The following is a 12,105-nucleotide window of genomic DNA, read 5'->3' as shown; positions in this document are numbered from 1 at the left end:
TTTCTGGAATTTACTTTGCTTTTCTGTTTACATTGATCTTAAAGAAATGTATATTTAAGAGAAAATATTAATAAAATTTAAAGAATTAGTAAAGAGCTATTGGATAATAAAATTATTAGCTAATAGGATTACCCGATATATCCATAACAAAATATGCATAATTTTCTATTTATAAAAACTTTAAATAGAAACTTAATATTACGTAACAAATAAAAAGTTTAGTAAAATACGAATAAGATCAAAATATATTGTAGAGAAAAAGAAGGCCGATGATAAAGTAGGTTTAAATAGAATTTAAAACGGCGGATTGCGACAAATGGGTGACTTCGCGATCGCAATAGATAATATACTTCGCGTGATCGCATTTTGGGGCCACAACGGTTCTACCACTGTCGTTGCAGCGCGAAAAAAACCAACTACCTATCCGTATGCAGAAAAAGCTTGTCGCAAGCAATAATTCGCAATGCAGCAGTCGTAATTGTATATTTGCCAGTCGGCTACGCACCGCTGCGAACTGAGCTCGCGGCGATGGTTTTATGAAGAAAAACACCTGTTTCCATATGTTATTCGTTGTACGGATTAGCTGGCATTTTGTGTTCTCGAGCCTCGGATAGAAAAATTAAAAATCTCCGAGAGCGACATGCAGTATAATTATAAGCGGGTGGGCAACGTAGACTCTCCGACACTCTCTCGGCTCTCCGCGATAACGTTCACTTCGATGTAAATAACTCGCTCGTGCCATTTCAATAAATTGGAGAACGTAAGAATTTTCAATGGAATACCGTCATTTCTATTTTAATTTCTCGTTACTCGCGATAATATCTGACTTACGTATTACGTTGTTAAAGTAATAATTTTCCAATTTATATTTTTTAACTCTGAATTAAAAAGGATAAACTTTGAAAAAGAATTCAGGACTTTCAAAATAATAAATTAACTTCGGATTTTACTTAAATGTTTTTCATAATACGTTAGTAATTAAATGTTTTAAATAAAATCAAACAAACTTAGAAATTCATTCAATTTGATGTTATACATTATGTTATACATTTCTAGTTTAATTTAATATTCTATGTAATCTTTTTAATCATTAATTACAAGTCTCAATAATGCGCAGTTTGCTTTCTCTCGCGGGTATGCGAGAATCCTCATAAGAGTTCACAAGAACGTAACGCATTGCCAGCACATGCGCCAGCATGATTACGAGCGTGATTGCATAACATTTCGCGAATGGGGTAGAAATAGAGCAAAACGGTCGTCGCGCAAACAAGAACATACAATCGGTAAAACGATCGTACGATCGGATATCGTGTCCCTTTTTCCATAGAACAGTTTCGCCGAGGTATGTGTAATTCCTTCTTTCCTGTTGCACAATCGTTTGCCTTTAAGCAAGCAGCGCCCAGAGTGTTTTCCGAATGAACGAACAAACCATAAAGACACTCGTAAAATTATCTAGAAAAGCACCAACGTGATGCTGAAATCCCGCGGTGAGACCGCAAACGATTCTAAGAACTTAACAAGATTAATAAATCGGCTGAATTCGCCGGCAAGTTTTGTCGGGGACTTCGTTTCTTTTTTTTTCTTTTTTAATAAAATCTTATTAATAAATATATTTAATTAAACGAAAACAAAGATATATATATATATATATATAATAAAAATAAAATAATAAGATAAATATTTAAAATTTGAAAATTGCAGAAAGAGTATACAAAACAAAATTAATAAATTATTAATTATTAGAGTAAATAATCAATAACAATGAAGATGTAAACAGAAACTAGAAATTCTAATTGTTAATTAAAATAATGGAATATTGAATTATTTTATTATTTTATTGTTTTTGTCTAATATTGAAAGAATTGAACGAAGTCGTATAAAAATTCTGAACATAAGGAGCTTAACATTGATTAAAATTATTTCAACGTAATTATTGATGATTACACAGCAAACATATTGATCAAATATTCCCCTCGACAAATGTATCGCAAGGTGACTGTCATTTTAAAAGAAATCCACTATCAGTATTAAGGATCGTTACAGAAGTTTTTGCATAGAAAAAGTCTAGTGTCAAAAAAGTGTCAAAAAAATCCATCAAAAACTGTGCAACAAAACCGAAGCTACCGTAAGGAATTTTCAACCTCACAGATATTTTAATGTAGTTATTAAAAAATTACTATTTTTAAACGTGGATGTGTTTTAAAGAATTTGTACGAACTTTGAAGATTGACATATATACACAATTGAGGAATTACATGCAGAAATCTTGTTGTACATTTTAGACGCAGCGAGTTCGTGTCGACAAGGTGATGACATGTCATTCGTGATGCTACCGCTTGTGGAATCCTCGTGGGCGAGCTCTCCTCTGTCCCCCGTCAGCTGAACGACGGCGTGCGATTGCGATGAATTCCATAAAGTCGAGTCGATTAATTACATGCGTGACAAAAAACATGCGCGATTCGAATCGCGGCATCGGATGCACACGACACGAATCGTCGCGCGAAGAGAAGAAGAACGGCAGCCGGCTTTGGGGTGGCTCTGTTTGGACTGTCCGTTGCTCGGCGACGTTAGATTGATTCGCGGTCGGGGCGTTTGCACAAAGTTTTTCTACAAAACGAACCTTCCCCGCGAAATGGACAATGCAATCTGACGGATGTGCAGCCCGATCTGAGCAAATAACGCGTGGAAGTGGTAAACTTTCTTTACGCTAATTTGAAAAAAAGAAAAAAACGTTCTTTATCTCGTAAAGAAGAAATCCTTAGGGGGCCACACGCTTAGATGAACGTGACATGTCGAAACGATTTGTGCTCATTGAATAAACGACATGGTCGGTTTATTCGGACAAAGTGCATGCGAAAACGTTAGCCTAATATCAGTTTGTGCAATCGAGTTACGTAGTCAAGACCATGAAATACAGTCGAGTAGCAATATTAATGAAGTTAACAACGCGAAATTGACGTATCGTTGACCGGTCGTTACCGAGAGCCCCAACAAAGCCCCGCTATCGAGCCGTTTTGCATGATTGACTTGATACGTACTGCACTATTAGCCGTTTCCCAATTTCCAATCCAATAAACTTCAGTGAATGTCAAACGAACTGCGAATTTGTTTCAGTTTTATTTGAACTAATACAGCTCTGCTTCAAATGTCTCTTTACCTAGTTTCCATTAGTCCTAGCTCTTTCATACTAGTTTTACTTTGAAATTATTTATCTTTTCACTAATATCGCACTATTCCATCTAATCTTACATACGATCTATGAGTTAAATAACTTTTATGACGTAACGCAACATTATGCAATTATGCGAGATGTATATGCGCTCAGGGTGAAATCGAATAAAGCAAACGACGCAATTTTTTTTTTTTATCACAAGACGTAAAAATCGACTTTTATTATAAAATAAATAAAAGTGTTGCTGCCGGAAGACGAATAGTGGGGACAGGAAGAGATGGCCGCGGTGTGATGTTGTGGTCTCTTCTTCGATATTGCCGCACAGAAGAATTTCGACGTTGACTAAATGAAGTGGGAGAATGGGAGGACGAAAGGACCTGATTGTTCGTAGGATGTTCGTACGATATGCGTGTCATATGTGTAGCGTCAAGGTAAAACGTAAAGAAAATGAGGGAGTGACGGGAAGGCCTATTTTTTTTTTTTCAAAGTTTGATTGCCTGGTCTTTTGTGGGAACGGTCCTCGGGAGTGGCCCAAGTGAATGGCGGCTATCCTGAAGCAGTCGAATTCCATTTTCGATCTGCCAATACAATGTAATTTCGCAACGATACTCCTCCGTGAACCTCGACTCTCGAAACGAAGATTCTCAACCCTCGGGGCCGGAGATATCCTCGGCGAGCGATCTCTCGCACGGAATTGAAACGCCCTGTCGAAGTGGCTTCGGCAGAGACTTCGCTCGTTGTGTCGGTATCACCAATCGTGGTGGTCGCTGATTCGCTGCCTCATATCAGCCTCAGGATGACGCGTTCGGCGTGGACCACTCCGGACCAGCGGGTCTGCTGGCTCAGGTGAGGGGATCTAATGCCAGCCGTGTCCGTGGACGGCCACGTTGTCCCAGCTGGGCTCGTAATGCGGCGCCGGCTTGAAAACCTCGACTCCCACCAAGTGCGGATGCCCTACGTGCGGTCCAGAGTAGTGGATGCGGGTGGTGTGGTCGTTACCGTGGAGGGCGAGGGGGGCGGCTTTGGGACCCGGAATGGGGGGGTTGCCAGCGACGTGGATGTGCTCCGCATGGAGTCCCTAAACATGAAAAAGACATCTATCTGAATTGTGCAATTAAAACAATTTTAAAAAATCAGAATTTCTCCAGGGGATTTCTTTAGGGAACGTATATTATATGTATATTTTGCCATTATGAAATTGCGAGTGAACGCGGGGGAGTTTAGAATGGTTGAGCAACTACAATCGGGATTCGGGATGGAAATTACACGAGTGAGCGTGATCAATTTGATGCAGTTGCGGCTAGGTTTCGACGCAGACATAATGGATTTAATTGAGTAGAAAATCAAATGATAAACCAATAATTAGATTGATACTGTTCAGCTGTTGCTTTGTGGTTAATTACCGTTTCTGCTAATTTTAACAATTAATATTATATTAAAAAATATATTTTTTGTTATAAATAATTATATTGTATGACTATTTAATAAATAATTATAATATGTAATTGTACACTTTTTATAATATATATTTTATTAATAATTTGCAATTTCAAATTTATAAACGGTATATTAACTTGGAATTAAATAAAAAATTATTCGTAAAGGTTTTAGATTTGGTAGAAAAATTATAAAATTGTTGTAAATAATTTTGTTTAATATATATGTATAGATAAGTGTAAAATACTCACAGCACTAGCGGCAGCCACAAGGGCGAACAGAATGATCTGCAAAGAGGACATGTCATTTAATACATTGATAAAAATATATTTAGATTTTTAGATTTTTTAATTTAAATTTTAGCATTAAAAAAAGACCAACATTTAAGAATGATAAAAAATGAAATAAGAAATAGATAAAAAGACGCGTAGAACTAAGCTCAAGTAAAAACTCGAAAAAATATAAGTAAAATAAAATGTGTCATGTATAAAAGCAATGTATTATAAATAGATATAAAATGGATACAAGTATGATAAAATTCAAGTATTTAAGTTGTCTAAGCAAAGTTTAATGTATCTCTCTATACAAATTCTTGCAATTTTGCATGCAAATGAAGATGTAAGATAAAAATAAGTGTGCTAAATCGACGTGGCGAACTTGTGTGTCGCGGGTGAAGGGAAAAACTTACGAAGCACTTCATGGCGAACGGTGGTTTTTCTTGCGTGTTATGCGAGCAAACACTATGTCTTCAAGGGGCGACGCGGTATGCTTTTATAGCAGGTCCCTGCCCAAGTCCAGACCCACTCTCGGGGCGTCAGGCGGGGGCACGATGTTGCACGTCACACGGACCCCTTTCACTAACCACGCGACCGACACCCTTTCGGGCCCCCTTGTTAGGTTGCCCGCCCAACCGCGCCGTCACGCCCTGTCACGCTTCCGATATTTTCGATATCAATGACAGCCTCACCCTTGATGCTGATCATGAGACTGAAGATCGTGAGATAATCGTCGGACCATCAAAGAGAGGCGCTAGACTCGTCTTATTAACCTGATTCATTACGGTAATTGGTGAATTGGGTGTGAATGTGAATGCAGTGAAGTGAAATGTGCTTCACTTGAATGCAACAGAACGGCGTGTTGAATCGCGATGCTGAATTACAACGATTAAATTGACACGATCCACGCGATGCGAGTTTTTTTCTTTAAGGAATCACAGAATAAAAACCTTTTTCTACGCCAGTTGAAGCTGTGATTTAACCATTTATGCACGCATAGCTTAATTTTTAAATTAATTTTACATTAAGTTCCACATTCATTTTAATCTGGTTCTAATTACAAAATATATTTTTTGCCCAATTTTTACTAATATTTCATAACAAAAATAATATTATACCTTGCATAATTTGCGTTATTATTAATATATTCTATTATTGTTAATATGGTTTATTATAGATTTTGTTATATATATAATTTTAACATAAATTTAATTTACATATAAATATTAAAATATATAAATTTCATTATTATTCATTACTGTATCTTAACAATAATGTTTTAACTGTAGTTTTACTTTCATTTTCGAATTTTTTTCCTTAGTTCCACTTCGTTCTACTTATTTATATACATCATGCAGCATTTATATACAACATTAATAATTTATCAATAACGCAAGAAATTGAATATCGAAAAACAAGACATGAATGATATCATGTTCTACTAAAAATAGGACTGACGATTGTTCAATACTCCAACAACATAAAACTGTAAATTGTTTTATATTAATTACAGTAAAATGTACGCATGGGTTGAGATATATCGAAATTAATATCATATTAACTCAATTTATAATGGCAGCTATTAATAATATAATAATGATATTATGATCTCTATCTATTATTAAACCGAGCTTAAACCAGACATTATATATTTGCTTTGCTGTAATAATCAAAATCTTTCTACTAATAATTTAATTAAATGATAATTAATTCTGCTTGCAAAATGACCCAGTTTATCAGTGCTGGCGAACTTTTACAGACTTTTAAAAGCAACCACTCGTTTTCAGCTATGATTGACTTGTAAACAAGTGTCTGTACCCTGTTACACTCGACTGATCTTGCAGACTTTGAGAATGTAGCTCGGGAAAAGTTGAGAGGAAAATTGTAGAACGGTGTAGCATGTACTCATTTAATAATATATTGCACAATTTGCTATTTTACCCACGTTTTACACGTAATCATTCCGGTATTTATTTCTTCCAAGGGAGCTATCATAACTAATCATTACCACTTCTTTCGAGAGTAGAAGAAAAAGGGAAAAAATTAAGTAATAAAAGTACATAGAATTACGAAAAAACGGAAAAGAACAGAACGAAGGGAAGAAAAACGGATCGTATTGGGTGATCGAATAAAGAACGACAACGCAATTTCTGGTTTATCACAAGACGTACACAAATTAACTTTTATTAGAAAATAAATAAAAGTGTTGCTGCGGACAGTGAAGAAAAATAGGGATAGGATCCAAGAAATTGGGGGGGGGGGGAGAGGAGGGGAAGGGAAAACGCTCTCTTCGATGTTGTGATGTCTTCTTCAATATCACAATTGCCGCACGAGAATTTCGGTGTTGGGGAAAGACGCAGGAACAGAAATAGACGCGGGTGTTGGTGTCCATGTGTATTTGTGTAAGGCGTGTCATATGTAGCTTTAAGGTAAAATCAGGACGAATGTTTTTCTTTATTCTTGAGTTTAGCTGCCTGGTCTGCGATCCGCGAGTGGTCCACGATTTTTCGTTTCTCCTCGAAATTCCTTGGGGATTTTGTGGGCTGATTTTGATGGTTGTCGATAGATCCTTGGCCGTGTGTGTTTTTTCCTCTTCAATTGTTATTCGGGTATATACGCCAGAAATTAGATATATCGTCGACGAAGTTGTCTGCTGTCATTGCTTGATAAGACTCGGAATGTGACTGCCGTTTCCGGTATAGACCACTCTGGACCAACGGGTTTAGTCGGGGGACATCGTTAGACGGGGGTTCCCTTTTTACCAGCCGTGTCCAGTCTTCACGACGGAGATCGCTGGTTCCGGGGCGGGTACGTAATGCTCGACGCCAACGAGATGTGGATGCGGAACATGAGGAGCGCCATAATGTATTCTGGTGACGTGGTCATTTCCCTTGATATGCAGGGGACCCGGATGCGGGGGCGGAATGGCGGGCTGCTGGGGGATGTAATGCGCGTGGTATACTTGCTGTAAGTGATAAGAAAATGGTATCAGGATTGTGTTACTAGAATTATTATTAAACATAATTTCTAAAGTGCAAGTAGGACAGTTACGCAGCTGCGCAAAACAAAACCAAATAAGAAAAATAATATGTATATGTGATATGTATATTGAATAAAGCTATTAAATAAATAAGAAATAAACGTGTATGTTATATATCGATGTTACATATGTATATTAAATAAATGTAAAAGTATTAATTTATATTATTTTTTTTGTTTACACAAAATGCGATCAAAAGTAAAAAATAAACCATCGTAAAGTATTGATTATGTAAAATATTTTTATTGCTATTTGATAAAACAGTATTATTATTGTAGTTAATCGAAGGTGATTTATCTTGAATGATATTAATAATAATTTATTTAAGAAATAAGTGCCAGTAAGATATCAAATTAATTTTTTAATATTAAAATCAATTATTATATAATTCATGTGTAAATTTATGTAATGCGTTTTTATCATTCGTGCGTTGGAATTATAATAACAAAATAGTAATTATAAAGAAAAAATTCGAAACATTTTATAAAAGAAACTTCACATTTCCTCAATGAGGTATCAGCATTACTACCAGATTTCTGAGTAGTTGTGAAAACGAACAGAACAAACGTAAGCTGCTTATCATTAATTATGCAACAGAGACTTGGAGGCGGGATAGGCGTTACGTAAATAAATTGCATCGATTATTTCGGTGCAATTGAGCCCGATTTCGTCACAGCCTGTTTATAGATCTCCGATTAATAGAAAATCCAATTAGCTAGCGCTCGCGAACGCCTATTCCGCTGCCGGTTCGGCTGCACCGTAAAGCAAGAGAGACATGTAACTACCGATCAGATCTAGTAACGTAATGTAACATTAGAAATCGACCGGTCATTAAACGAAAGAGAAGGCGCAATCGACGACACGAAATAACCGTTTCTGTTCGTTCTCTCGTTTGACATTTTCCGAAGACCGTTATTATTATTCATCGTCGTGTAATCATGTAATTATAGTACTATCGTCTCAGGTATCTTAAGCCATACCCGTGAAAGGTATAATAATTATGTCTTTCATTTCCTAGTGCATTCCTAGACATTTTTCGACTTCTATCACGCGTCAAACTGCAATTAACATTTAATAACTTGCTCATTACCTCAATTTGTCTTGTCGAATTCACAAAACCGAATGAAAAATTATATATATATTATTACTTGATTTAACGTCAAACTCTAAACGCCTACTACAAATACTTCGGCAATACTTCTCCATCGTTATTACCGATTTTTCTTATTTATTCATTTCTCCGCTATCGTGGCACATTACCTGCTTCATCGGGCAATAAATTGTCTGGTCTGAGTTTCGTATCGTTTCTGGGCCAAAGAACCCTAAGAGGCGATTAAATATCTATCCCGTGATAAGGTGGAATCGATTTCCCGATGACAGTTTTTCTACCACCATTACCTTGGCGTGCGCTACGGGAGCAGCGACCTTGACGTATTTAGGCGCAGGTGCGACCCAGGGCTGGTGCGCGAGCCAGGGCTGAGGCGCGTGCACCACCGGAGCGGAATGCACCACTGGAGAGGCGTGCACCACAGGAGCCACCCAGGGCTGCGCTATCTGAGATGCGATCAAACAGTCGTTTTTCATACGATCGTAATCGATCGCCTCGGTAACACAGGTGTTACGTGAAGCTACTTTCCCGTCCAGAGTTACTCGGCCGTCAGAAAAGAAATAGAACGAGCCTTCGTGGTCCCCACATAACGTTTATCAGCCAGCGGATGGTATTTTAAGAGATGAGAAGTTATCGTAGATCGAGAGAATGTTGCAAAGAGTAGAATGAGAATAGCGGCCGATGTAGAAACTTTCACGGAGACGAGAGAAAGATTAAAAGAAGACTTTGTTACTAGATAGACATAAGAAATATTTGTTGTATGAATTTATTGAGATTTATCAGTATATTAAAAAGAATTTACAGAGAGGCATAAAGAAAACTCAAGAAACTCAAGTTGTTGAGGTATCAGAATATAAAAAGTGCAGTTAGGTGAAATATCAGTCATGCTTGATGAACGACGACAGCGATGACAATGATTCACTTTTGAAAAATTAATTTACGAACCGACAGATTAAAAACCTGTATCTTCCTCAAAATGGCTGATATTAAGAGAAGAAATGATGATCATACAGACAGATACCTTGTTAACACGTGTCTCCTCGTTGAGACTCGAGTCGCTCGAATGTCACTAGGGTAACGAGAAATGTTCAGTTATTTAAGAAAAAAGAATCATCGAGAGTCGCTAAAAATTAATAATAAGAGTGAAACAATGAAAGTTTAATTAATCACACGAGTGAAATCTAGAAAAGTAGCAGAAACGTTGACAGATGATTTACGTTGTTATAATAAAATTAGAACATTAATTACTATATTAGCGTATACATTTAAAGAGAAATAATAATATAAAATGTAAGATTTATGTAAATATAAGTTTCTTTAAATGATAATTATGAAGTACTTGCCTCGTATCCAGCGCTGACGGCAGCCACAATGGCGAACAAAACAATCTGCAATAATACAACAATATAATACAATATAACAATATAATAGTGCAATGCAATGCAAGCATATAAGAATATATAAGAACACATAATAATTTTTAATATTCAGAATATATTTAATCTTTCTGTCATGATACGATAAAAACTACAGAGAATTAAATAAATATCCTCAATTATACATTTCAAATATTAGCAATCAGTACAAATATTATAAATCATAAAAAACTTTCTCTTTTTATATAATAATTTCATTATTGTGACAATATAATATTTCATATCGTAAATTGAAATTTGCAATTAAGCAAAGTTATTAAGAACTAAATCAACGTAAAAATTAAATAAATAATTAATATATAAATATAATTTATAACATATATATTTTATATACGCATATAATAAATTATATGTGTAAATCACAAACTACCATTTATCTTTTATTTTATTTCTAAACATTAATAGCAGTGAGATTTCTAAATTACAATTTTACGAAATAAAATAATTTCAATGTATTTGCATAATACAAAATAAACATAAGCAGACGCGAAGCTTGCGCTACACCGCATAACGGAACCCCCACAATCAATTGCTAGGGGGATTATTATTCTCGCGGGCCCACAATTAACTTTTACTTCCTCGCGTTATACTCGCGAGGAGAAACTTACGAAGAACTTCATGGTGTGTGATGACAGTTTTTCTTGTACGGCACGCGGGAAAACACTACGTGTCCGAGGGGCGACGCGGTATGCTTTTATAGCGGAGCCCTGCCCAGGCCCAGGGGCACCCAGGGGATGAGGCGGAGAGGGGGGGGCACCGACGATTGCACCGCTTCGGATGCGGACCCCTTTCACCAATAGCGCGACCCTTTCGTATCCCTTATTGGGAGCCCGCGTGCCAATCGGCCGTGATCGCGACCGGCTTCCGGTACCAGGATGACATTCCTATAGTGATGATCAAGGATCACGGACCGTCGGAGAAGGGCACGCCAAAATGAACTGAAGCCCGCGATGTCGTTGATCTGATTCGTTAGAGAAAGCAGGTCGCACGAATAAAGAACGGCGAATCGCTGTTTTGCGACGCGGCCACCAGATTTATCAATAGTTTGCAAAATCTAAAATAATTATAAATAAAAATCCGTCATATTTAAAGAAATTATTCTATTTCGTAAGGCTACGTGGAGAAGTAAGATAAAGCTAAATTATTGCGTTTCGCAAGATCGCACGGGCAAACATGATACATATACGTATAAAGCTAAAGGAAAGTAGAACTGGACTGTATACTCACGTGACTCCACTTTATAATATTCCTAAAAATGCCCCAAGTTAAAAAAAAAAGGAAAGATTTTTACTCGCAATTAGAAAGTCCCCGTCGCGTAATTAGAAAATCAACAACTATTGCCGCCGAGTTGGTTTACCGTGTGCTAAACCGTGAACATTATCCGATAATCGCGATGTACTTAAATTTATCTTCTGCCAATGGTTCATCTAACGTTAGACACCGCCCGCTCGTGAACGGATCACCCTGCGCGGTTGCACAACTTTGACAAACGGCGCCACGTCATATTCACAATCGTCTCGATAATAAGCACTGCCGGCATCTCGTCTAAGATCTATCACCGCGGATCCAGGGATCACGGCCGTGATGTATCGGTCACGAGGCTGGATCGCAGGTTGGGTTACTAACCCGGCGTGTAA

The 12,105-nt window shown here is 37.0% G+C and overlaps 2 protein-coding genes across 2 annotated transcripts; both read right to left on the bottom strand.

Annotated features, from left to right (window-relative positions):
- Positions 1-3,354: 3,354 nt before the first annotated feature.
- LOC105837064 lies at positions 3,355-5,384 on the bottom strand. The gene is made up of 3 exons (XM_012681539.3): positions 5,298-5,384; positions 4,861-4,896; positions 3,355-4,250 (listed from the first exon to the last, which is right to left on the bottom strand). Exons 1-3 carry the CDS (start codon positions 5,307-5,309, stop codon positions 4,029-4,031), a joined length of 270 nt encoding a protein of 89 aa, XP_012536993.1. The 5' UTR covers positions 5,310-5,384; the 3' UTR covers positions 3,355-4,028.
- A 1,402-nt stretch (positions 5,385-6,786) lies between these two features.
- LOC105837052 lies at positions 6,787-11,365 on the bottom strand. The gene is made up of 3 exons (XM_028190117.2): positions 11,077-11,365; positions 10,376-10,420; positions 6,787-7,849 (listed from the first exon to the last, which is right to left on the bottom strand). The coding sequence occupies exons 1-3, from the start codon at positions 11,086-11,088 to the stop codon at positions 7,643-7,645; spliced, it is 264 nt and encodes an 87-aa protein (XP_028045918.1). The 5' UTR covers positions 11,089-11,365; the 3' UTR covers positions 6,787-7,642.
- Positions 11,366-12,105: the final 740 nt, after the last annotated feature.

This window comes from Monomorium pharaonis, chromosome 4 (genome assembly GCF_013373865.1).
Source record: "Monomorium pharaonis isolate MP-MQ-018 chromosome 4, ASM1337386v2, whole genome shotgun sequence".
In the NCBI taxonomy this organism is placed as follows: Eukaryota; Metazoa; Arthropoda; class Insecta; order Hymenoptera; family Formicidae; genus Monomorium; species Monomorium pharaonis.
The sequence above is the reverse complement of the archived record's forward strand: the minus strand, read 5'-3'. Positions and strand labels throughout refer to the sequence as shown.

Bases quoted from the DNA above. Each gene is read 5' to 3' on its own strand.
- LOC105837052 (XM_028190117.2), bottom strand. The intron at 7,850-10,375 runs GCAAGTACTTCA...TATCACTTACAG, and splicing joins CCGTCAGCGCTGGATACGAG to CAAGTATACCACGCGCATTA.
- LOC105837064 (XM_012681539.3), bottom strand. The intron at 4,251-4,860 runs GTGAGTATTTTA...TTTCATGTTTAG, and splicing joins TTGTGGCTGCCGCTAGTGCT to GGACTCCATGCGGAGCACAT.